Consider the following 26,523-nt stretch of genomic DNA (forward strand, 5'->3'; position numbering starts at 1 on the left):
ACCTCAACCTACAACCACATCATCTTTTCTAATTCAGAATTAACTATTCATACTAATTTATTTCAACACTTAAAAATTACACAACACAATTTTAATTTTATTTGTTGAATTAAAAATTATGTATCACATAATAAATAAAATAAAACTACATAATAATTAAAAAAATGCTTGAGACGAAATAGTGTGTGGAATAAGTTCCAACTATGTAAGAGTATTTATAAATGGGTTGAGAGTGAAATTTATATATTTTTTACAATTTTTCCTAAAAGACTCCAAACAATCACTAATGACTAGTACGCGTGGCACTGTCGTGACTTGCATGGACCAATCAGAGGTCACCAAATCACTCTTGCCCATGTCTCACTACCGCTGCCTCTCGCCCGGGGGCGTGCTCCAACGCGTGTGGCAGCGTCGCCCAGCTGACTCTTGCCAACCTCTCGCCCCAGGTCAGGCGATAGAAGGCCCCTCCCACCTGTTATATCTCCTCCGATAACACCAATCTTATATAAATTTAGAGTAAGTTTGATTCGTTATCTAACTCGCCATATTTTCCTAACTTTTCTGTCTAAATTAATTCTTTAATTTAAACAACTAACCTTACTAAAGTGTAATATAGATAGCCACGAACCAAACAAACCCTTACATCCACCCTAAACTAATAAGACCAGACTGTGCTCTGCTGTGGCACGACTCTGCACTGCAGTTAGCAAATTCATTTGTCAACTGCTCCCACTACGGCACTAAAAACGAACCATTTACTGCCAACCCCCTCACCTCCACTTTATTCCCCGTCCTCCTCTGTTTTTAAACCGAGCTTCCCTCGCCCCGTTTCACCACGGCTCTCCCCCTTCCACACGCGCAGAGCAGGGAGCGCTGCCACGCCCCCACCACCAGACGCCGCGGCCAGCGCACAGCGACGACCATGGCTGTGGCTATGGCCTCGGCATTGCTCATGCTCGCGCTGGCAACGGCGTCGGCAGCGGTCAGCGGCGCCGGCGCGCCCTGGAGGAGCAGGAGGCCGAGGCCGGAGGCCGACCTGGTGACCGGGCTGCCCGGGCAGCCGGCGGTCGGGTTCAGCCACTACGCCGGCTACGTCGACGTCACCTCGGGCGGCGGCGGCGGCAAGGCTCTCTTCTACTGGTTCTTCGAGGCGGAGCGGGAGCCGGACAAGAAGCCGCTCCTGCTCTGGCTCAACGGAGGTACGAACGACTTCTGAGGCACTCGCCACTGGGGGCTGTTCCGTTCTCGTAGTTCTGTAGATCCTGTAATTGCTGTCAATTTCGGGTTTTCTTTCGAATCTGCTTCTCATCTTCCAGTCCATCACCGCAGTGCATTGCATAGCGGCACTTAAAAAAATGCTTCTCTCTGTTCGCGGATCTGCCTACATTTAGTCGCATGCCCTGTCCGCCTCCGGTTTACGACGTATTTATAATTGGGTAAATAGCTATTGCCGAATACGGCGGCAGTTGGAACGAATCCTAGTGAAAATGGCAGCGAGGCATCGATACTGTGCTCGTATTACTACCTCTTGTCCTCTTTGTTTCTTTCCGCCCAAAAAAAAAAAACGCGTCGGCAAGTCGGAAAGCACAGGCCGTGGCCCGTGTGGTGACAGTGCAGCAACTGAAGAACAGTGCTTTCCGGCAGCAAAAGCTGCTCCCCAAAGCAAAGCGCTAGAATCTAGACGAGGGAGAGGGAGAGGGAGGACGAGACTGAGAGGCGAGAGCGCGCGTTCGGATCTTATTACGGCAGTTGAGAAGAGCCACTCAGCCACGTCCTCCCCTCACGGCGCAGGGAAAAAAAAAAAGACGCTGCCAAAGGGCAAAAGAAGGCTCGAGGCCGCCGTACGCCCTGGTCCCGGAAGAGAAAGCCCGCTCCGCTCCGGCCGGCCGGCGACAGGGGCAACAAAGCTGGAGGGGGAGGGACATAGCGAGTGCGATGCAGTTTCTCGCACTCGGTCTGCAGCACCGGTGCGGTGACAGTGTTAACGATCGGACGACCAGATGCTGTTGTCTCGCGACTCGCTTTCCTTCACATGGCTCTAGGGAGGCCAATGGGCAATGGGGCAGCAGCACAGAACCAGAGGAGGACGATACGGTAAAGATAAAGAGAGAATATGAGCAGTACTAATACTATCCTAGATCACATTATATTATATTATCTAGAGCTGCACATGGGCGGGAGTACCATGTGAGCGTGTCTTCATTTGAAACAAAACTATAGAATCGAAGAGTTAAGGTAAGAGAGAGAGAGAGAGAGAGGAGCAAGTACTCTTTTGTCATGACGCTTCACGCCACGCGTATCAGTATCAGTCAGGCTTCAGTGATTTTCTTCTTTCTTATTTGAGAAAAAAAGATAGTCGTCGAATGTGATCTTTATAGAGTGGAGAAAAAGATTGGAAGGAATTACGATCGTATTCAGCTACACATAGAAGTACGAGTCCCTGACGCTTTTTGACCACCAGTGAAGGGCACTATGGGCAGGCAGAGAAGCCTTTCTGCTTGGCAAATCAGCCGTCTGCTGTCCGCTCTGACGCTCTGTTCTACCTTTGCGCATTTGCTTTCTCTTTTCTCCGGCAAGGCAGGCAGTTTTTTTTTCTTGTTTACTGGTACTCGATGTAGACAGTACTACTCAGAAAGCCTACGCATGTAGTAGTAGTATAGTAGGAGTAGCTAGGCTCAGGCTGTTAACAATTCCCGTAGCGTAGGCCACTTCTGAGAACTTCAGTAGCTAGCGGCCAATGGAGAACGGATAAGGCTGGCGAGTGGAAAAAAACACTCGATCTGGTCTCTCTCCCTGTAGTACTGTACTGTAGCAGCGCGTGTGTCATACTTGCGATAAAAAATTCCTGTGCATACTGACGACCGATTTGAAATGGATGCCATCCCTCTACGCTTCTCAAGTACCAGTAGTACCAGGCGACTCGCCTTTTCTCTCGCGCAGAGGGGATGGCTCCGTGTCGGTGCCGACTGATGACAGCAGACCGAGTGCATTATAATATTCATATTTGAATAGCAATTGATTTCTGTCCCATGAATCCATCCATGCTCACCAAAATTAGCCCTCACGGAGCCATCCCTCTCTACGCGACTCGCCGTTGCAATGCAGGGCCCGGGTGCTCGTCGGTGGCCTACGGAGCCGCCCAGGAGCTGGGCCCGTTCCTGGTGAGGAGCTACGGCGCGAACCTCACGCGCAACGCCTACGCATGGAACAAAGGCAAGCAGCTCATTATTGCTCTGGAATCCTGAATCTACTTCTCTCACGAAATGAAAAATCTCGTGTGGCTGCTGCGTTCCGTTGGATTGGCATTTGGAAATGCCTTTTTTTTTAAAAAAAAATTATTTCTTTCAGCCGCGAACCTGCTGTTCCTGGAAGCGCCGGTGGGCGTGGGGTTCTCGTACGCGAACCGGACGTCGGACCTGCGGCGGCTGGGCGACCGCGTCACGGCGCAGGACTCGTACGCCTTCCTCCTCGGCTGGCTGGACAGGTTCCCCGAGTTCAAGGGCCGCGACTTGTACATCGCCGGAGAGAGCTACGCCGGTAATATAAAAGCCTTCACAACCTGTGTGTTCTTAAGCTGCTGCATCGCGTTCTGCGAGCCGCCGCCCGCCGCATACGTAGTTACGTACGTCTTTTTATCTTGTAGGGCACTACGTCCCACAGCTCGCGGAGCTCATCTACGAAGGGAACAAAGGGGCGAGCAGGGACAGAGCCATCAGCATCAAAGGTTTCATGGTAAGCATGCCTCTCACAAGGAACCTCATCAGTGTGATAAAAGAAAAGTCGAGACCCCTCTTAACGCTTGCCAAGTTGCTGTCATGCCAGTAGGACTGCTTGCTTGGTTCCAGACAAACAGCTTTCACGCAGCAAATAAATCGGGCATTAGCTAGTGTTCTAGAAAGATAAAGCCAACGGGGAGATAGAGATGAGTCGGTGCTGCCTGCGCCGTGGTAGAAAAGTAGATATTCGGATACCCCCACCCCGCCCTGCGAGCTTTATTACTCGTTTTTTTTTTGTTATTTAGGCCCCGTTTGTTTCGAATACGCATGCTGCAGTGCATTGCATGGCATCGTGCGCGGCTCTGTGAAAAAAGCAGAACCATTTGTCCATTTCTGCATCTGCAACGCTGGCTGCAACCGCGAATGTTTCTCTCTCTCTCTCTCTCTCTCTCTCTCTCTCCACATGCTGACGCCTGACGTGCGAACACGGCGCGCGCAGATCGGGAACGCGGTGCTGAACGACGCGACGGACCAGCTGGGCATGGTGGAGTACGCGTGGAGCCACGCCATCATCTCGGACGAGCTCTACTCGGCGGTGCGGCGGGACTGCGACTCCTTCAAGGAGGAGGCCGACGGCGGGCGGCCCGGCAAGGGCTGCTCCCCGGCGCTCCGCGCGTTCCTGGGCGCCTACGACGACATCGACATCTACAGCATCTACACGCCGACGTGCCTGCTGAGCAACCTCTCCTCCGCTAGCGCCGCGGCCGGCAGCGCTAGGCCGCGGCCGGCGAGGCTCGTCGCGGCGCCGCGCCTCCTCTCCAAGCATGTACGTTACGTACGCCGTCTGTGTGAATGCGGCTGCTGCTGGCACGCGACTGACTTGCCTGCTGTGGCGCGCAGGAGGAGTGGCATAGGCTGATGAAGCGTGTGCCGGCAGGATACGACCCGTGCACGGAGGCGTACGTGACCAAGTACTTCAACCGCGGGGACGTGCAGCGCGCGCTGCACGCCAACCGGACAGGCCTGCCCTACCCGTACTCGCCCTGCAGGTCAGCACTCCGCAGTCAGTCACTGTCTCAGCGTCCGTTCTGACGGGAACGTAAAATGGTTGTTGTGTACTGTACTCATTCCGTGTCTGTGCTACAGCGAGGTCATAAGGAAATGGAACGACTCGCCGGCTACCGTGCTGCCCATCCTCAAGAAGCTCATGGGCGCCGGGCTGCGCGTCTGGGTCTACAGGTACTCCACTCGACCATAGCCTTGTTGTCTTGTCCCTGATGACGCTGAGCTCGAAACCCTGGCACGTTGCAGCGGCGACACGGACGGGCGGGTGCCGGTGACGTCGACGCGGTACAGCATCAACACGATGGGGCTGCGGCCGCGGCCGCGGCAGAGGGCGGCGAGCCGGTCGGCCGCTTCGGCAGGCGGAGCGGCGGCGGAGTGGGGCGGGTGGCGGGCGTGGTACTACCGGCAGCAGGTGGCCGGGTGGGCGGTGGAGTACGAGGAAGGGCTGACGCTCGTCACGGTGCGCGGCGCGGGCCACCAGGTGCCGCTCTTCGCGCCGGACCGCTCGCTCGCCATGCTCTACCATTTCCTCCGGGGCCAGGCCCTGCCGGCCGCGCGCTCCTCCGGCTAGCTCACCGTCACCGGTCACATAGGTGGTTAACCTGACCCTCGCTGCTCAAGCGGTAGATCGTTCTGGTTAGCTACAAGCTGGGTAGGCGTTGCCAATGTGCCACTGCAATCTGTACCGATAAAACGGGAAAATTAATCCAGTGGAGAAATTGATGCAAGGTTTCAGATGAAACAGATTGTCCCTCTCCTCATTACGCTGAGGATGGCGCTTTTCCGCTCCTCACCCAAGTTCCTCCTCGACTGAGACAGTGAGGTTTGGGCGTTTGGCGAATCACTGACAACAGCATCACTCACAAGAGAGACAGGACGTATTTTGATCAGTTCTCACACAGAAAAATTACTAGGCATCAATTACGCTTAATTTTCTTATATTAGTGTCGTCATGCATCCTTAAAATACCTGTTTCGTGCATTACAGTTCTTGGAAAAGGCAGGTTTCCATGGAAAATAAAGCAAATCTGCTCCAGACATGACGCAACAATAATAACCAGATCTTCCTTACTACGTCAAGCATGTCAGAAAAGCTCGTACAATAGAAAAACATGAACAATTGTTAGACTTTTTTTCCCTCAATTCACAAAGTTCAGCGAAAGCTTTCAGCCTATATATGGCTTTATGCAGTGTAACTCATGCTGTTTTTGAGCCTTAGGAGGCCTCTCTAAAGGTTTGGAAATATGTGATACACTAAAAAAAACGATATGGTATCCCCCCTCCCCCAGGTTGGGCCATTTTATAGATCACTCACCTGTTAGCAAAAATGCCCTTACATAGCTTTATTGGACATTTACATGCACCACTGTTGGAAAAGCATAGCTTCTCAGTTGCCTATGTAAGCCAGGTGGGTGTGAATACAAGAATTTCAAGATGAGGCGCAGAAGCCTTCTGCTTCTTATGTTTAGTACAGCATCACCACCTTTTATCTAGACCTTGCAAGGGCAGCTGCTGCTGTTGCCTCAATCTCATTTCGAAGTCCTCCAAATATTCTCTGCTGTTGATCTCTGTCAACCTGAGAAATCACAAGCCAGAACAGAAGGCACCAGTAAAATACGAGCATCAAGGGTTGATTGGGATCTGTGATTCGACATGGCAGGAAGAGCACTAATCTGAAATCTACGTCCATCAGCAATAGCATGCACACACTTCAAGTTACCTGCTAATCGTACGATCCTTGGCAAATCCAAGCTCATTGTCCACGCATAGGTCAGTGTCGTCGCTTTTCTGTGAGCGTGAAGATCTTGGTGAAACCTTCCGTGCTTCAGCAACAGTCACGATATTCTCGAACAGTCCTACTGGTCCAGCCTCGGCTGTACATAACAGCCTTGCCTTGTTCTCGTACATAACCTACGAAATCATTCAGTGTTTCAAGATAACAAAACGTAGGCTGTAGTATGCAGAATCTATTGGCAGAGAGTTATTCAGATTGAGGGAAAATACATTTCTATTATTTACATCCAAGTATCTAACTTGTAAGTATGAGGTATTACTGCATGTAATCAGATCTAGTTTATGATCGAACCTTCCTTAAGACAACCACACTGAATGTTGAATTTTAAGTTCACACATGAGTCTGAGACGTACTTAAACCTAATAAATTTAGAGAGAACAAGGACCATACATCAATCAGTGTGACGAACCGATAAGCTGCTGTTCTGTTACTAGACCCAAGCTTTGGAATACCATCAAGTGCCAGGGTGTGAAATTTTTCTGTAGGGAAAAAATTGGTTATCAGTTAACAGGTTATTAAAGTCCAAATTAATCAGGCAGCAATATACTTACTAAAGAGTCCAAAGTAATCTGCTGCACCTAAAGGTTTATCACAAAGGTCTTCAAAAGGAAAATATGCACAACCATTTGCTCCTAGGGGAACCTGCAAAAATCATCGTAAGTAATAAAAAATGTCTTTAGTGGGCTGTTTTTGAATACCATACCTGTAATTTCCTTCCCATAATTACTTCAACAGTTTGTGGGCTGGGTTTCTCATCTCCAATTAAAGACTGGAGCTTCTGTTTCAGAAGCGTACTGTAATGTTTTCCGACAAAATAGAAACCTTGTTCAGCCTGCTCAGACATCAGTTCAAAGATGTCAGCGAAGAGAGGGGGGAAGAAACCAAGGACTACTAAGCTTGCAGAAGATGGTAACATACAGAACCCAGTTGACGATAGTCCACCGCAGATCCAATGGCATGCACGATGCATCTTTCCTGCAATGGTCCACAAAAGTAAAGACCGACATACTAGCTTAATGGACCATGCAGAGAAATTGATAAATGTAAAACAACTCGTACTTTCAAGGTGTCAATAAATGGCAAGAAAAGGTCCCGTTGTAAGCCACCTTCATAAAGCTTATCTGGAGCACGGTTAGAAGTCGAAACAAGAATCTGAGCACAAAACATGCAAATAAATCCATGTCAAAAGTTGATGCATTGTATAGATGACCTGAGTAGTTTAGTCCCATAAGAAAATGGAAGAAAATAGTAGCCACATACAACGCCTTTGCTGAACAATTGTCTGAACAGACGGTTCAGAATCATAGCATCAGCAACATCAGTTACCTGTGCAGTATAGTTGGGCTTGTTACAAACATATGTATTAGAACACTGGTGGAATATTTAACCTCAGAAAAGCATACCATAAACTCATCAAGACATAATATGATGGCCTCATCTGAAATCTCAGCTGCTACAACATCAAGGGGATCTGAAACACCTTTGTGCATCTGTATATAGACAAGAGTGTCAGCCATGACAACAATTATCATATCTTACTGAAGGCTGAAGCTTGGAACAGGGTACTTCTGAAGGCAGTTTGCACATATAAACAAATTACCTGAAGACGACTATGTACATTCAGCATGAAATCATGAAAGTGAATACGTTTTTTTCTCCAATTAAATGGCCTGCCATGACAAAATAATAATATCAGTTACCTAAAGTGAAGAATGCATGGAAGTACCTACAGTTTGTTTAAATATTATTGTGAAGTCATAAGATTTGTATGAAGCTCTGTTATTTCAATATTATTTGGAATAAAAATATGTTTCTAAATGTATAAAATGACAAGAAAGTTATGGCAGCATTTCATTCTCTCCATCTAGTTTTTCCATCAACAAGAGAAATATGAGTATATGACAGGATTTGTGTTGGTCATATGCACTACAGTCTACAGGTTCCAACTAAAAATTGGAGAACTGCGAAGGCATCAAACACAAATTTTGACAATTTGCTTATATTTCATCTAGCCATTTATCCTGGGAGTCCATACTCCATACATTGGCATAACCATCATCGCATAAATTTTGTGATATGTTCTACATACAGTACTGGGATGTAATCAGGGAAGATTTATAAACTGGTCAATCCCAAAATCGGAAAGCCTCACAAATTTCCACTAATGATTCAGTCATTACCTTAATGACCAATATTTATAGTAGTATAATAATGGTGAATGATTTCCAGCCAATTTCTTAGCCTAGTTTCTTCTTCTCGAACGACGCAGGAGAGCTGCGTGTCATTTCGTTAAGGTAGAAAAACATAACAAAAGCATGATGGGGGGAGCCGAGCCCCCCTCCCCACCCCCCCCCCCGGTCCACACCACCATTATAGATTACAAACGAGCCACACACAAAGTAACATGACCGGTACAGGGCAACTCAACCGTTCAGCCTCCGCACCCTGGCGAGCAGCTCGTGAAGCGCAGATGTTTCTGGCTAAACACCAGAGCCTGCTCTCCTCCACTTCCTAGAAAACTATGGAGACACTAGGACTAATACCCTAAACACACAAGCGTTCCTATGCTTCCACAGAATCCAAGCGACAAAAATAAATAGAGAGTTAAACCCTTTCCTTGTCTTCTTAGGTACTTTGCTGACTGCAAGCGTCACCATGCTGAGTAAAACATATTAGGTTAGGAGGCAACGACTGGCAGTCCACAAAGAGAAGAAATTTAGTCCATCTCCCAGGACAAGACACAAGAAACTAGAATAGTTTTGCTCTTAAGAGTCTGAAAAAAGTTTTTAACCAACAGTCCGCTGAAGGTTATTTCTGGTATGTATAGGTCATGGTAATCAATCTAGCTTCATTGACCCAGACCAATTCATATTTCAAGAAATATAGGCAATGGAATTCCTTAATTAAGAAGTGTAGTTGATTCTCAATGAACAAGGACCAATGGTTTCATCACCACGTAAAGTGCCTAAGAATGCAACTTGCAGTGAACTATTTCTGTTTTCAAGTGTATTTTAGCAATGCAATAAATTGAGGTATATTTTATATGTGAACAAAACAAACATACTTGATACAAACGAATGTTTGGATGACATTATCGAACATGTTTCACCTAAGCAGATGAATGTCAAAGTTTAGCATTGAGAATTCTCAAATATAAGGCAGTTGTCGTATCTCTGCGTAGGTAGCACCCAGTGACAAGGAGTTACAGGAAAAACTGCAACCTTCATACTGCTAATTCCTAAATATCCTCATAGATAAAAAAAATGTAAATATGCCAAATTTTCAGAGTACAAGCCAACTGTCTAGAAAACTTGAATACTAGAGCAACCAATTAAAATTACATTACTGAAAAAGGAGGTCATTTTCCTACTGATAGCCAGCTACCATCTTCTGATTACATGCCACTGGTCTTCAAAAATTCTGACAGTAATGGATGCTAATATTAATACTAATGCATTCGTTAGGTGTTCTGTTAATTCACAATTGTGCATGATTTGAAAAGAGTGACAGAAAGAATAATGACCCTTAGAATGTGAATAATTGCCATAACAGTTGTGATACAGAATCACTTATATAGGCTGATGCACCAGCGGAACATTAATATTATTCACAACTACTTTGTGATGGACTAGGAATAATGATGCAGGTTACAAATGGACGATTCATAACATTGTTGTCACAAAGTGGTGTGACGTAGATCTTATCCTAGAAGGCTAGAACTGATGGACTTACAGCTGTTCATAGAACAAGTCCATAAGCATTGTCTTCCCTGTACCAACACCACCATAGAGGTAAAGGCCCTTAATAGGAGCATACGTAGAAGGCTGAGTAATGAGGCGGGACCATAGCCATCGACTCCTTCAATATCAAAGACTAAGTTTATGTTTTTTCAAAAAAAGAATAAGGCTAAAACTTAAGATAATACACTACATACAAAATATGTCACCTTAGTGCACGGAAACTGCTCTTACCGGCCTGATTTCTCAGATGATTTATATCTATCCAGCTGACAGTCTTCTTCATTCTCAATCAACTCCTCATAGAGCCTTTGTAATTGTTGAATTGTATCAACCTGTATGAACCAGTGAAAAGGTGGGGAAACTTTTTACCACAGCATTGAACGGAAACTATCCAAGAAACGAACTTTGGTCAAAGACCAGAACAACACCTGAAAGCTATCACCGTCTACTAGCTCTCCTGATGCTATTCTCCTCTCATATTCCACCATTGGACCACCTCTTCCAATATCTACAGCAAAGTTCAAGAAAATAGGTTGATTCAAATGGCACCCAAAAATAGAAGATAGATATCACCACCCGTAAAAGAGAAATGAGAAGTGAACCTTTGATCGGATCAGTCACTACAGTAGAGAACATGGACCTCATCAACTCGACGCCAGGGCTTGCAAATCTGCTAATTTCACCATTACAACGTAACGTGCTCAGTGAACCAGATGTCGAACCGCACATGATTAAAGCGTTCTGCTGCCCGAACAATCTGGTTGCTTGTGAGTGCCCCTCTGCATGGTGCTGAGTGAAACGGCGAAGCTGGCGAAGTGACCGAACAACTGATCTCATCTTCCACTGTGTATCTTATTTCTCCACTTTCTAGGCACACCAAACACCATAAAGAAGTTATGAGCCTACAGATGCAGCAGACCAAAGAATCATTAAAGAATGATAGAGTACATATGACATATCCTAATAGTAACATATTACCGGCCTTGTGAGGAAACAAGCAGCAATCATGTGCCATCAACAAGGGAATGGCAAAAGTAAGCAAACAAGTTAAAACATGGGGTGGGAGCATGAGACATAGAATCTACCATCATAAAAGTTAAAAGGTAATCAAGAAAATGACATGGAAAGGGTACTTAGTAGTGAAAAGAAATGCCGCTGCTAGTACATACTACTACACTGCAATTAATAATTAGGTCAATAAAAATACCAAGAGCACTTAAAGTTTCCCGAGAAGAACTAGAAATCTGTATCATATTGACCACTACAGCTCCATCGATTGGCTAAAGTTTCACGGCCAGACGAAATATATTTATAAGCCCTTCAAAGTAGGAAACCAAGAGCCCGAGATCGGCAAATTCTTGCACGACGGGCTAAAGGTAACGCCAGCTCCAGGAAGACGGGAGTACTCTTACGAGTGCATCTCATCACGTCTCAAAGATTGAAACTTGCTACAGATCGAGGAAGATGAAACAGGATTAGCATCTACAACTACAACCAGCAGCAGGTAACAAGAAATAAACCAAATCGGGAAATCTGAGCTCCAATTTTTGCGGAATTATTACAGAGCAAATCGAGACCGATCCAGACAGCGACCCAGATGGAACGATTCAAGTTGGAACAAGAAGACCAGCCGCCCGATTCACCTGAGCGAGGAACTCTAGCGCACGAACGGCGGTTGGGCTGGCCCTGCCCGAGCACGCCTTCCGCACAGGGATGTCCGCCTCACCGCGTCCAGTCCGCGACAATCCGCTGCAGCAGAACAAGAGACGCCCCGGCGCTGCAACGCGGCCACCGGACGCGGCGATTAGTAGCTGCCACCGACAGTGGCGCCGCCGGCGAGCAGTCAAGCGTGAGGAGACAGACAGCGACGGGGCCTCAAGACAACTCTGTACTAGAACCACTTTTCCTATTCAAACAATTAATAGAGAACGGAAAGAAGTCGAGAACAATCGAATCAGAATTGTACGTAACAAAGAAACCCGGACAATGAACCGAAACTGGGAAGAATACGGCATATACGCACGCACCACAAATCAGGAGAGGAGTCAAACTCCTCGGGCCAGCCAGGAAACCGAAACCGAAACCGCGCCGGCCGCCGCAGCTTCTGACCGCTCCGTCGCGGCCAGTACCACTGGCTCGGCAGCGACTATGCCCCAGGGGGGCGAGGGTGTTCTCTTCTCCTAGAATCCTGGGACGTCACGAAACAGGACAGTCTGAAAAATGCGGCAAGAGGCTCCGGTAGTCGGGCCGGTGCCGAGGGGATGGGAAGTTGGGAACAGGTCGACTGGGATGGAGGAGTGCAGCGTGAGCTGGAATTGTGGGGGTGCTACACTGCTACTGCGCTTGGATAGGCGATTAATTAACAGTTCCATGGACGGCTTTGAGTTAGAGCCTGGACAACGCAATTCCTTTAAACCGTGCAACAGTAAAAGAACTACTTTATGTTACAACAGTACATTATACAGTTTCTATACGTCATATGGGTAGATTTTGTTTTAATAAAACATAAAAATATATAATACTCTATTAAGAGTGTAGCGTCAGCATCTACCCCTGCCTCTGCCCGTGCGCCTCCGCCTACCCTCTACCGCGCCACACCATTCATGCCCCCGTCCGCCCCCGACATCCTTCGCGCCCCGTCATTCACGCCTCCGCGCCACGCCATTCTCGCGCCAACGCCGCCCCCGCCAATCCCCTTCCATCCCGCCTCTTCCCCGCTCGACTCCTCTCAGCTCGTTTCTTCTTTCCCACCAGATAGCCTAACTCCCTCTCCCAAACCCTAGGGATCGTGCCCGCCTCCTCAATGAGACGCCCATGGACCATGCCGGTGGCGACCCCCCGGAGGAGGGGACGCACGTGACACACCCCGGTTCCCCTGGCGGCGACGACAAATCTAGGGCGATGCGATGACAACGGTGGGCGCCGCCTCCTCAACGAGGAACCCATGGGACATGGTGTTGGTGCCCCCTGGCCGCCCCCATCCTCGGTACGCAAAACTGTCGGATCTGTCGCTCCTCCACGCTCCCGTCACCCTAGGTTCCTCTATGAGGTCGAGCTCTGCCTCCTCCATTGCAACCTCCCTGTCCCGCCCTTGACCGCGCCCCCACTCGCTTCCCCTCCCCGGCTCCCCCTGTGCATCCGCTCGGCTTCACTACTGCCTCCTCGCTTGCCACCGTTGAGGACGACGACTGCGAGGCTACGACTCGCCCGAGGCCAAGCCCAAGCAGGAGACGCAGTTACGACTCGCCTGAGGCCATCCCCGGTGAAAGGGAAATGGATTTAATCATTTCCTATAATTGATTTTGGTGGTTGACGTCCAACACAAATCACGTAGACTAACTAGTTTGTCTAGATGTCATGTATCTAAGGTGCATAAGGTTCAGTATAAACCAAGAAAGAATTCAAGTTGGAGACTCAAATTTATTTGGAGCAAAAGGACTTAGAGTGTGCTGCCTGTGGCGCACCGGACACTGTTCGGAGCACCAGGCCAGGCAGCCAGCGAACCAGCCACTCTCGGGTTTCTTTTGAGCGCGCTCCACTATAATTCACCGGACTATCTGGTGAGCCAGCGGAGCAACAGCTCCCTGCGCGCCAACGATCAACTGTGCAGAGGAACAGTGATGAACAGTGTCGCGACAGAAATCGGAGCGCAAAAGTCAGAGGTCATCGGACTGTCCGGTATGGCACCAGACTGTCCGGTGCAGCAAAAAGACAAAAGGCTCCAAAGGTCAACAGCTCCAAACCCTAACGGGCGCGCTGACGTGGCACTCATCGGACAGTGAACAGTGACTGTCCGGTGCGCCACCGGTCACTGTCCGGTGTGCCACCGGACTGTCCGGTGTGCCCAACGCCAGCAGACTTTGCCAACGGCTAGGAAGTGGTTGGGGGCTATAAATACCCCCAACCACCTCATTGATTGGCATCCAAGTGTTCTGAAAGTCGCCTAGAGGGGGGTGAATAGGGCGAATCTAAAATTTACAAACTTAATCACAACTATAAGCCGGGTTAGCGTTAGAAATATAATGCGAGTCCGAGAGAGGGCGTAAAAACAAATCGCAAGCAAATAAGGAAGTGAGACACAAGGATTTGTTTTACCGAGGTTCGGTTCTCTCAAACCTACTCCCCGTTGAGGTGGTCACAAAGACCAGGTCTCTTTCAACCCTTTCCCTCTCTCAAACAGTCCCTCGGACCGAGTGAGCTTCTCTTCTCAATCAAATGAGAACCAAACTTCCCCGCAAGGACCACCACACAATTGGTGTCTCTTGCCTTGATTACAATTGAGGTGATCGCAAGAAAGAATGAGAAAAAGAAGCAATCCAAGCGCAAGAGCTCAAATGAACACAACAATCACTCTCTCTAATCACTAAAGCTTTGAGTGGAATTTGGGAGAGAATTTGATCTCTTTGGTGTGTATAGAATTGAATGTTAGAGCTCTTGTAAGTAGTTGGAAGGTGGAAAACTTGGATGCCATTGAATGAGTGGTTGGGGTATTTATAGCCCCAACCACAAAAAATGGCCGTTGGAGGGCTGCAGTCGCATGGCGCACCGGACAGTCCGGTGCGCCACCGGACACTGTCCGGTGCGCCAGCCACGTCAGCCTGCTGTTGGGTTCCGACCGTTGGAGCTCTGTCTTGTGGGCCCGCCTGGCTGTCCGGTGGTGCACCGGACAGGCCCTGTAGGCTGTCCGGTGTGCCACCCGCGCGTGCTCTGCTCCTCTGCGCGCGCAGGCGCACATTTAATGTGTTGCAGTCGACCGTTGCGCACGAAGTAGTCGTTGCTCCGATGTCACACCGGACAGTTCGGTGTGCACCGAACACTGTCCGGTGACTCACTGGACAGTCCGGTGAATTTTAGCGGAGCGGATTTCCGAAGCTGGCGAGTTCAGAGTTGCTCTCCCCTGGAGCACCGAACACTATCCGGTGATGCACCGGACAGTCCGATGAATTATAGCGAAGCGCCTCTGAGATTTCCCAAAGGTGAAGAGTTCAGCTTGGAGTCATCTGGTGCACCGGACACTGTCCGGTGTGCCAGACCAGGGCACACTTTGGTTGTCCCTTGCTCTCTTTGTTTGAACCCATTCTTGGTCTTTTTATTGACTTTTTGTGAACCTTTGGCACCTGTAGAACTTATAGACTAGAGCAAACTAGTTAGTCCAATTATTTGTGTTGGGCAATTCAACCACCAAAATCAATTAGGAAATAGGTGTAAGCCTAATTCGCTTTCAATCTCCCCCTTTTTGGTGATTGATGCCAACACAAACCAAAGCAAGTATAGAAGTGCATAATTGAACTAGTTTGCATATTTGTAAGTGCAAAGGTTACTTAGAATTGAGCCAATATAAATTCATAAGATATGCATGGATTGTTTCTTTATAATTTTAACATTTTGGACCACGCTTGCACCACATGTTTTGTTTTTGCAATTTTTTGTAAAATCTTTTCAAAGACATTTTGCAACTAGTCAAAGGTAAATGAATAAGATTTAGAGAAGCATTTTCAAGATTTGAAATTTTCTCCCCCTGTTCCAAATGCTTTTCCTTTGACTTAAACAAAACTCCCCCTTAATAAAATCTTCCTCTTAGTGTTCAAGAGGGTTTTAAGATATCAATTTTGAAAATACTACTCTCTCCCCCTTTTTGAACACAATGAGATACCAATTTGAAAATCATAAGTTTTAAAATTTAGTGGTGGTGCGGCCCTTTTGCTTTGGGCTAATACTCTCTCCCCCTTTGGCATGAATCGCCAAAAGCGGATGCTTGAGTGAAATATAAGCCCTTTACTAACTACATTCTCCCTTTTGGCAAGTAGAACATATGAGTGAAGATTATACCAAAGATGGAGAGTTGCTCGGAGCGACGGCGAAGGATGAGTTATGGAGTGGAAGCCTTTGTATTCGCCGAAGACTCCAATTCCCTTTCAATACACCTATGACTTGGTTTTTAAATTCACTTGAAAACACATTAGTCATAGCATATGAAAGAGACATGATCAAAGGTATATATATGAGCTTTGTGTGCAAGACATCAAAAGAAATTCCTAGAATCAAGAATATTTAGCTCATGCCTAAGTTTGGTAAAGGTTTGTTCATCTAGTGGCTTGGTAAAGATATCGGCTAGTTGATCTTTAGTGTTAATATATGCAATCTTGATATCTCCCTTTTGTTGGTGATCCCTTAGAAAATGATACCGAATGGCTATATGTTTAGTGCGGCTATGCTCAACGGGATTATCCGCCATGCGAATAGCACTCTCATTATCACATAGAAGAGGAACTTTGGTTAATTTGTAACCATAGTCCCTAAGGGTTTGCCTCATCCAAAGCAATTGAGCGCAACAATGGCCTGCGGCAATATACTCGGCTTCGGCAGTAGAAAGAGCTACGGAATTTTGCTTCTTTGAAGTCCAAGACACCAAGGATCTCCCCAAGAACTGGCAAGTCCCCGATGTGCTCTTTCTATTAATTTTACACCCCGCCCAATCGGCATCCGAATAACCAATTAAATCAAATGTGGATCCCCGAGGGTACCAAAGCCCAAACTTAGGAGTATAAGCCAAATATCTCAAGATTCGTTTTACGGCCGTAAGGTGAGCTTCCTTAGGGTCGGCTTGGAATCTTGCACACATGCATACGGAAAGCATAATGTCCGGTCGTGAAGCACATAAATAGAGTAAGGAACCTATCATCGACCGGTATACCTTTTGATCTACGGATTTACCTTCCGTGTCGAGGTCGAGATGCCCATTGGTTCCCATGGGAGTCTTGATGGGCTTGGCATCCTTCATTCCAAACTTGTTTAAAATGTCTTGAGTATACTTCGTTTGGCTAATGAAGGTGCCCTCTTGGAGTTGTTTGACTTGGAATCCTAGAAAATACTTCAACTCCCCCATCATAGACATCTCGAACTTTTGCGTCATGATCCTACTAAATTCCTCACATGTAGATTCGTTAGTAGACCCAAATATAATATCATCAACATAGATTTGGCATACGAACAAATCATTTGCAAGAGTTTTAGTAAATAAAGTAGGATCGGTCTTGCCGACTTTGAAGCCATTAGCAATAAGGAAATCTCTTAGGCATTCATACCATGCTCTTGGGGCTTGCTTGAGCCCATAAAGCGCCTTAGAGAGCCTATAGACATGGTTAGGATACTCACTATCTTCAAAGCCGGGAGGTTGCTCAACATAGACCTCTTCCTTGATTGGTCCATTGAGGAAAGCACTCTTCACGTCCATTTGGTAAAGCTTGAAGCCATGGTAAGTAGCATAGGCTAATAATATGCGAATTGACTCAAGCCTAGCTACGGGTGCATAGGTTTCACCAAAATCCAAACCTTCGACTTATGAATATCCCTTGGCCACAAGTCGGGCTTTGTTCCTTGTCACCACACCATGCTCATCTTGTTTGTTGCGGAAGACCCATTTGGTTCCTACAATATTTTGGTTAGGACGTGGAACTAAATGCCATACCTCGTTCCTAGTGAAATTGTTGAGCTCCTCTTGCATCGCCATCACCCAATCCGAATCTTGAAGTGCTTCCTCTACCCTGTGTGGCTCAATAGAAGAAACAAAAGAGTAATGCTCACAAAAATGTGCAACACGAGATCTAGTGGTTACCCCCTTATGAATGTCGCCGAGGATGGTGTCGACGGGGTGATCTCGTTGGATTGCTTGGTGGACTCTTGGGTGTGTCGGTCTTGGTTCTTCATCCTCCTTGTCTTGATCATTTGCATCTCCCCCTTGATCATTACCGTCATCTTGAGGTGGCTCATCATTTTGATTTTTTCCTTCATCAACTTGAGCTTCGTCCTCATTTTGAGTTGGTGGAGATGCTTGCGTGGAGGAGGGTGGTTGATCTTGTGCATGTGGTGGCTCTTCGGATTCCTTAGGACACACATCCCCAATGGACATGTTCCTTAGCGTGATGCACGGAGCCTCTTCATTACCTATCTCATCAAGATCAACTTGCTCTACTTGAGAGCCGTTAGTTTCATCAAACACAACGTCACAAGAAACTTCAACTAGTCCTGAGGACTTGTTAAAGACTCTATAAGCCCTTGTGTTTGAATCATATCCTAGTAAAAAGCCTTCTACTGTCTTAGGAGCAAATTTAGATTTTCTACCTCTTTTAACAAGAATAAAGCATTTGCTACCAAAGACTCTAAAATATGAAATGTTGGGCTTTTTACTGGTTAGGAGTTCGTATGATGTCTTCTTGAGGATTCGATGTAGATACAACCGGTTGATGGCGTAGCAGGCGGTGTTGACCGCCTCGGCCCAAAACCGATTCGGCGTCTTGTACTCATCAAGCATGGTTCTTGCCATGTCCAATTGTCGGTGTTTCGAAACCCGGGGGGTCCCTGGACCGACGAGTGAATTGTCGCCGCATGCCCCAGCCCAGATGGGTCGACGCAAGGTGGAACGCGAAGGGGGAAAGGAAGCAGCCGGAGGGAGGCAGGCGTGTGAGAGAGCGAATCCCGTGGCCTTTGTGTTAGGAGTCCCTCGGCTCGGTCAGCCTTGGCTGCTTACGTGTACTCCGTCGTTTTCAGGATCCACTTTTGAAGTAGTCGAAGAGCACGAAAACCATTCTGGCAGAAATTTTTTTTCTTTTTTCGAGGAAAATTTTGACGCAGAGGGGGTTGCCCCCTTCTAGCCCCCGAGGGAGGGTCGGGCTTTGCCGAGGCAAGGCTAACCCTTCCTTGACGACCAGACTTGGTGTGTGAACGAAGTATACGAGCAACTTGAAAGCATCTTAAGGGTAGAAGCGACGTAGCTGTTGGATGTTCCAGGCGTTGCTGTAGACCTCGCCTTAGCTGTTGGCCAGCTTGTACGTTCCGGGCTTCAAGACCTTGGCGATGACGAACGGCCCTTCCCAGGGAGGCGTGAGCTTGTGCCGCCCTCGGGCGTCTTGTCGCAGCTGAAGCACCAGGTCGCCCACCTGGAGGTCTCGGGACCTAACCCCTCGGGCGTGGTAGCGTCGCAGGGACTGCTGGTACCGCGCCGAGTGTAGTAAGGCCATGTCCCGAGCCTCCTCCAACTGGTCCAGTGAGTCTTCTCGGTTGGCTTGGTTGCTTTGGTCGGTGTAGGCCCTCGCCCTCGGGGAACCGTATTCTAGGTTTGTCGGCAAGATGGCCTCGGCCCCATAGACTAGAAAGAACGGTGTGAAGCCCGTGGCTCGGCTCGGCGTTGTCCTCAGACTCCAGACCACCGAGGGGAGTTCCTTCATCCACCGCTTGCCGAACTTGTTGAGGTCGTTATAGATCCGAGGCTTGAGTCCTTGCAGGATCATGCCGTTGGCCCGCTCCACTTGCCCATTTGTCATGGGGTGAGCCACGGCAGCCCAGTCCACCCGGATGTGGTGATCCTCGCAAAAGTCCAGGAACTTTCTGCCGGTGAACTGGGTACCGTTGTCGGTGATGATGGAGTTCGGGACCCCAAAGCGATGGATGATGTTGGTGAAGAACGCCACCGCCTGCTCGGACCTGATGCTGTTTAGGGGTCGGACCTCGATCCACTTGGAGAATTTGTCGATGGCGACCAACAGGTGCGTGTAGCCCCGAGTGCCTTCTACAAGGGGCCAACGAGGTCCAGACCCCACACAGCAAACGGCCAGGTAATGGGTATGGTCTGCAGATCCTGAGCGGGCAGGTGGGTCTGCCTCGCGTAAAACTGACACCCTTCGCAGGTGCGGACAATTCTAGTAGCGTCGGCCACCACCGTCGGCCAGTAGAATCCTTGTCGGAAGGCGTTTCCAACGAGGGTCCGAGGTGCTACGTGATGGCCGCAAGCCCCCGAGTGTATCTCTTGCAAGAGCTGCTGGCCTTCGTCGATGGAAATGCATCGCTGGAGGATGCCTGAGGGGCTGTGGTGGTAGAGCTCCTTCCCGTCTCCCAGCAAGACGAAAGACTTGGCGCGCCGCGCCAACCGCCGAGCTTCGGCTTGGTCGAGGGGCAGCTCCCCTCGGTGGAGATATTGTAGGTACGGGGCCTGCCAGCTTTGATTAGGCATGACCTCGCTTGGTTCCCCTTCGACGCGTAGTGCCTCACCCTCGAGGGCCAAGGGTACCTCGGGATGAGCCGAGAGTACCTTGGACTAGGCCGAGGGTACCTCGGACTGAGCGAGGGTGCCTCAGGCAGAGCCGAAGGTGCCTCGGGCTCGGGCGTGTCCTCGGTCTTGACGGAGGGTTGATGCAGGTCTCGGGAGAATACGTCCAGGGGAACTGTTGTTCGTCCCGAGGCTATTTTAGCCAGCTCGTCCGCAGTCTCGTTGTAGCGTCGGGCGATGTGGTTGAGCTCGAGCCCGTAGAACTTGTCTTCCAGGCGCCGAACCTCATCGCAGTAGGCTTCCATCTTCGGGTCGCGGCAGTGGGAGTTCTTCATGACTTGGTCGATGACGAGCTGCGAGTCACCGCGAGCGTCGAGGCGTCGGACCCCTAGCTCGATGGCAATTCGCAACCCATTTACCAGAGCCTCGTACTCTGCCACATTGTTGGACGCCGGGAAGTGGAGGCGTAGCACGTAGCGTAGATGCTTCCCGAGGGGCGAGACGAAGAGGAGGCCTGCGCCGGCCCCCGTCTTCATCAGCGACCCGTCGAAAAACATGGTCCAGAGCTCCAGTTGGATCGGAGCCGTTGGGAGCTGGGTGTCAGCCCATTCAGCCACGAAGTCCGCCAAGACCTGGGACTTGATGGCCTTCCGAGGGGCAAAAGAGATCGCCTCGCCCATGATCTCCACCGCCCACTTCGCAATCCTACCCGAGGCCTCTCGGGACTGGATGATCTCTCCCAAGGGGAAGGAGGACACCACAGTCACCGGATGAGACTCGAAGTAGTGTCGCAACTTCTGCCGTGTCAGGATCACCGCGTACAGCAGCTTCTGGATTTGTGGGTAGCGGATCATGGTCTCGGACAGTACCTCACTGATGAAGTAGACTGGCCTCTGGACGGGCAATGCATGCCCTTCTTCTCGTCTCTCAACCACGATCGCGGCGCTAACCACCTGGGTGGTTGCTGCGACGTAGATCAAGAGGGCTTCTCCGGCAGCGGGGGGCACCAAGATGAGCGCGTTCGTGAGAAGCGCCTTCAGGTTCCCGAGGGCTTCCTCGGCCTCAGGGGTCTAAGTGAAGCACTTAGCTTTCCTTAAGAGGCGGTACAGAGGCAGACCTCTTTTGCCGAGGCGGGAGATGAAGCGGCTCAGAGCCGCGAGACATCCCATGACCCTCTGTACGCCTTTCAAGTCCTTGATTGGCCCCATGCTGGTGATGGCCGCAATCTTCTCCGGGTTGGCTTCGATGCCCCGCTCGGAGACGATGAACCCCAAGAGCATGCCTCGGGGGACCCCGAAGACACACTTTTCGGGATTAAGCTTCACGCCTTTTGCCTTGAGACATCGGAATGTCGCTTCAAGGTCGGAAAGGAGGTCGGAGGCCTTCCTCGTCTTGACTACGATGTCATCGATGTAAGCCTCGACCGTTCGGCCGATGTGTTCTCCAAACACATGGTCCATGCATCGCTGGTACGTTGCCCCCGCATTCCTCAAACCAAACAACATTGTAACATAGCAGTACATGCCGAAGGGTGTGATGAATGAAGTCGCAAGCTGGTCGGACTCTTTCATCTTGATCTGGTGATACCCTGAGTAGGCATCGAGGAAAGACAGGGTTTCGCACCCAGCAGTGGAATCCACGATCTGATCGATGCAAGGCAGAGGGTAGGGAACCTTCGGGCATGCTTTGTTTAGACCAGTGTAGTCTACACACATCCGCCATTTCCCCCCTTTCTTTCTTTCTAGCACAGGGTTGGCAAGCCATTCAGGATAGAATACCTTTTTGATGAACCCTGCCGCCAGTAGCTTGTGGATCTCCTCACCTATGGCTCTGCGCTTTTCTTCGTCGAATCGGCGCAGAGGTTGCTTCACGGGTCGGGCCCCAGCTCGAATATCCAGAGAGTGCTCGGCGACTTCCCTCGGTATGCCGGGCATGTCTGAGGGACTCCAGGCAAAGACGTCGGCGTTCGCGCGGAGAAAGTCGACGAGCACTGCTTCCTATTTGGGGTCGAGCTCGGAACCGATCCGGATCTGCTTTGAGGCGTCGTTGCCGGGGTCGAGAGGGACGGACTTGACCGTCTCTGCTGGTCCGAAGTTGCCGGCGTGGCGCTTCACGTCGGGCGCCTCCCTAGAGAGGCTCTCTAGGTCAGCGATGAGGGCCTCGGATTCGGTGAGGGCCTCGGCGTACTCCACGCACTCCACATCGCATTCGAATGCGTGTCGGTACGTGGGCCTGACGGTGATGACCCCGTTGGGGCCCGACATCTTGATCTTGAGGTAGGTGTAGTTGGGGACGGCCATGAACTTCGCGTAGCATGGCCTTCCCAGTACCGCATGGTAGGTTCCTCGGAACCCGACCACCTCGAACGTGAGGGTCTCCCTTCGAAAGTTGGAGGGCGTCCAGAAGCAGACGGGTAGGTCGAGTTGTCCGAGGGGATGAACGCGCTTCCCGGGGACGATCTCGTGGAAAGGCGCAGTGCCCGTCCGGACCGAGGACAGATCGATCCGCAGGAGCTTGAGGGTCTCGGCGTAGATGATGTTGAGGCTGCTGCCTCCGTCCATGAGGACCTTGGTGAGCCTGACGTTGCCGATGATGGGGTCGACAACGAGTGGGTATCTCCCTGGGCTCGGCACGTAGTCTGGATGGTCGGCCCGGTCAAAGGTGATGGGCTCATCGGACCAGTCTAGGTAGACTGGCGCCGCCACCTTTACCGAGCAGACCTCCCGACGCTCTTGCTTGCGGTGCCGAGCCGAGGCGTTCGCCACTTGCCCGCTGTAGATCATGAAGCAGTGGACCTCGGGGAACCCTCCTGCCTTGCGATCTTCCTCCTTCGCGTCGTTGGGGGCCTTGCCACCCTCCGCGGGTGGCCCGGCCTTGTGGAAGTGTCGTCGAAGCATGGCACACTCCTCAAGGGTGTGCTTGACGGGCCCCTGATGATAGGGGCACGGCTCCTTGAGCATCTTGTCGAAGAGGTTGGCACCTCCGGGAGGTTTCCGAGGGTTCTTGTACTCGGCGGCGGCGACAAGGTCCGCGTCGGCAGCGTCGCGTTTCGCTTGCGACTTCTTCTTGCCCTTCTTCTTGGCGCCGCGCTGAGTTGACGCCTCGGGAGCATCTTTCGGTGGGCGGCCCTGGGGCTGCTTGTCCTTCCGGAAAATGGCCTCAACCGCCTCGTGGCCAGAGGCGAACTTGGTGGCGATGTCCATCAGCTCGCTTGCCCTGGTGGGGGTCTTGCGACCCAGCTTGCTCACCAGGTCGCGACAGGTGGTGCCGGCGAGGAACGCGTCGATGACATCTGAATCGGTGACGTTGGGCAGCTCTGTGCGCTGCTTCGAGAATCGCCGGATGTAGTCCCAGAGAGACTCTCCCGGCTGCTGGCGGCAGCTCCAGAGATCCCAGGAGTTCCCAGGGCGCACGTACGTGAAAGGGAAATGTGCCCTTGGGCCAATTCTAAGTATTTTGGTGATTGAGTGTCAACACAAGTGCTTAAATGTAAATCAATGCCCATGGATGAACAAAGTGCAAATCTTCAACAAAGGTATGTTTCTAAGTCTTAGTACATTGGTTTTGTGTACTAATATATTTGTCTAAGTGTTAGAAACAGAAAGAAGAAGAGAAGAGAAGACTTGGCTGTGTGCAGCCAAGGGGCTGTTTCGGTCTGGGGCACCGGACTGTCCGGTGGTGCACCGGACAGTGTCCGGTGGTGCACCGGACAGTGTCCGGTGCGCCAGGCTGCCTCGACCGAAGAGGCCGCTCTCGGGTTTTTCTCTGGCAACTTCGGCTAAAATTCACCGGACTGTCCGGTGTGCACCGGACTGTCCGGTGAGCCAACGGTCGGCCGGGCCAACGGTCGGCCGCGCGATCGCCGCGCGACACGTGGCTGAGCCAACGGTCGGAAGAAAGCACCGGACTGTCCGGTGTGCACCGGACTGTCCGGTGCGCCAGATCTGCAGTGGTCGGCAACGGTCGGCTGCGCCTGTTAAGGAAAGAAATCGGGCACCGGACAGTGTCCGGTGTGCACCGGACTGTCCGGTGCGCCCGACGACAGAAGGCAAGGATAGCCTTCCAGATGTGCTCTCAACGGCTCCTAGCTGCCTTGGGGCTATAAAAGGGACCCCTAGGCGCATGGAGGAGTACACCAAGCATTCCTACAACTCTTCTAAGCACCAAGACATCAATCTCACGCATTCGTTTCATTGTGATAGCATATAGAGCTCTTGTGGAGTTGTGAACTCTTTGTGTTGCGTTGCGAGCTCTTGTTGCGACTTGTGTGCGTGTTGTTGCTCTGATTTTCGAGTCTTGTGTGCGTTGCTCATTCCCACCTTACTCCGTATTTCTTTGTGAACTCAATTGTAAGGGCGAGAGACTCCAAGTTGTGGAGATTCCTCGCAAACGGGAAAAGATCAAAGGAAAGAAAAACACCGTGGTATTCAAGTTGATCATTGGATCACTTGAGAGGAGTTGAGTGCAACTCTCGTCCATTGGGACGCCACAACGTGGAGTAGGCAAGTTTTGTACTTGGCCGAACCACGGGATAACCACCGTGTCAACTCTGTGATTGCTTTCTTGTGGTTATCGTGTTTTGAATTCTCTCTAGCCACTTGGCCATACTTGTACTAACCCTTAACAAGTTTTTGTGGCTTAAGTTTAAGTTTTTACAGGATCACCTATTCACCCCCCCCCTCTAGGTGCTCTCAATTGGTATCAGAGCCGTTCTCTTCGAGAAAGGGACTAACCGCCCGAAGAGATGGATCCTAAGGGGAAGGGAATTGTGATCAACGACAAGGAGAAGGAGTCCTTCGTCAACGAGCCAAGGGATGACAAGTCCAATGACTCGGGCTCGGGCCACAAGCGAAGAGATGGGAAGAAGAAGAAGACAAGACGCATCAAGGAGATCGTCTACTACGACAGCGATAAGTCCTCTTCTTCCCAAAAGGACGACGACCACGACAAACAAAGGAAACCGGTTAATTCTAACTTTTCTTTTGACTACTCTCGTATTCCGCAAAGTTCAAATTCACATTTGCTTTCTATTCCACTCGGCAAGCCCCCACACTTTGATGGGGAGGACTACGGATTTTGGAGCCACAAAATGCGTAGTCACCTATTCTCTCTCCATCCTAGCATATGGGAGATTGTAGATAGTGGAATGCACTTTAATAGTTCGGATAGTCCTATATTCATTAATGAGCAAATCCATAAGAATGCACAAGCTACTACTGTTCTTCTAGCCTCATTGTGCAGGGATGAATATAATAAAGTGAGTGGCTTGGATAACGCCAAGCAAATCTGGGATACCCTCAAGATCTCTCATGAGGGAAATGACGCTACCTTGCTCACCAAAATGGAGTTGGTGGAGGGCGAGCTTGGACGGTTCGCAATGATAAGGGGCGAGGAGCCAACTCAGACATACAACCGGCTCAAGACCCTTATCAACAAAATAAGGAGCTACGGAAGCACGCGATGGACGGACCACGACGTCGTCCGACTAATGCTCAGGTCCTTTACCGTTCTTGATCCTCATTTGGTGAATAATATTCGTGAGAATCCCAGGTACACCAAAATGTCGCCCGAAGAAGTCCTAGGAAAATTCGTCAGCGGGCGAATGATGATCAAGGAGGCAAGGTATGTGGACGACGCCTTGAATGGACCGATCAACGAGCCGCAACCTTTTGCTCTCAAAGCCACAGGGAACAAGGAGGCGCTACCCAGCAAGGTGGCGCAAATTGAGGCGGCCGGTCTTAATGAAGAAGAAATGGCCCTCATTATCAAGAGATTCAAGACGGTGCTAAAGGGTCGCAATGGACAGCCGAGCAAGACTAAGACCAAGGGGAAGCGATCATGCTTCAAATGCGGTAAGCTTGGTCATTTTATTGCTAACTGTCCCGATAATGATAGTGACCAGGAAAAGGGAAACAAGAGGGAAAAGAAGAAGCATTACAAGAAGGCAAAGGGCGAGGCGCATCTAGGCAAGGAGTGGGACTCGGATTGCTCCTCGTCCGACTCCGACAATGAAGGACTCGCCGCCACCGCCTTCAACAAATCAACCCTCTTCCCCAACGAGCGTCACACATGCCTTATGGCAAGGGAGAAGAAGGTATGTACTCGCAACTCTACCTATGCTTCTTCAAGTGAGGACGAATCTAGTGATGAGGATGAAGTAGATTAT

The 26,523-nt window shown here is 49.9% G+C and overlaps 2 protein-coding genes across 10 annotated transcripts; one reads left to right on the top strand and one right to left on the bottom strand.

Annotated features, from left to right (window-relative positions):
* Positions 1-843: 843 nt before the first annotated feature.
* LOC100384792 (uncharacterized) lies at positions 844-5,411 on the top strand. Its single transcript, NM_001362470.1, has 8 exons — positions 844-1,199; positions 3,106-3,213; positions 3,349-3,537; positions 3,644-3,732; positions 4,216-4,542; positions 4,617-4,765; positions 4,863-4,955; positions 5,028-5,411. Exons 1-8 carry the CDS (start codon positions 923-925, stop codon positions 5,350-5,352), a joined length of 1,557 nt encoding a protein of 518 aa, NP_001349399.1. The 5' UTR covers positions 844-922; the 3' UTR covers positions 5,353-5,411.
* Positions 5,412-5,844: 433 nt separating this feature from the next.
* Positions 5,845-12,680, bottom strand: LOC100191835 (uncharacterized). 9 transcript variants are annotated; one of them, XM_008668844.4, is made up of 16 exons: positions 12,343-12,680; positions 11,959-12,221; positions 10,918-11,217; positions 10,744-10,823; positions 10,547-10,647; positions 10,308-10,433; positions 8,176-8,245; positions 7,979-8,065; positions 7,836-7,901; positions 7,635-7,727; positions 7,494-7,550; positions 7,279-7,407; positions 7,127-7,217; positions 6,966-7,054; positions 6,501-6,691; positions 5,845-6,356 (listed from the first exon to the last, which is right to left on the bottom strand). In XM_008668844.4, the coding sequence occupies exons 3-16, from the start codon at positions 11,150-11,152 to the stop codon at positions 6,257-6,259; spliced, it is 1,515 nt and encodes a 504-aa protein (XP_008667066.1). In that variant the 5' UTR covers positions 11,153-11,217; positions 11,959-12,221; positions 12,343-12,680; the 3' UTR covers positions 5,845-6,256. The 9 variants fall into 9 exon arrangements, with proteins under 9 accessions (XP_008667066.1, XP_008667067.1, XP_020402947.1 ...); XM_008668845.4 differs by having other exon boundaries at positions 10,918-11,182; positions 12,343-12,643; XM_020547358.2 differs by having other exon boundaries at positions 10,918-11,182; positions 11,959-12,092; positions 12,343-12,616.
* Positions 12,681-26,523: the final 13,843 nt, after the last annotated feature.

Source organism: Zea mays, chromosome 2, assembly GCF_902167145.1.
Source record: "Zea mays cultivar B73 chromosome 2, Zm-B73-REFERENCE-NAM-5.0, whole genome shotgun sequence".
NCBI lineage: Eukaryota > Viridiplantae > Streptophyta > Magnoliopsida > Poales > Poaceae > Zea > Zea mays.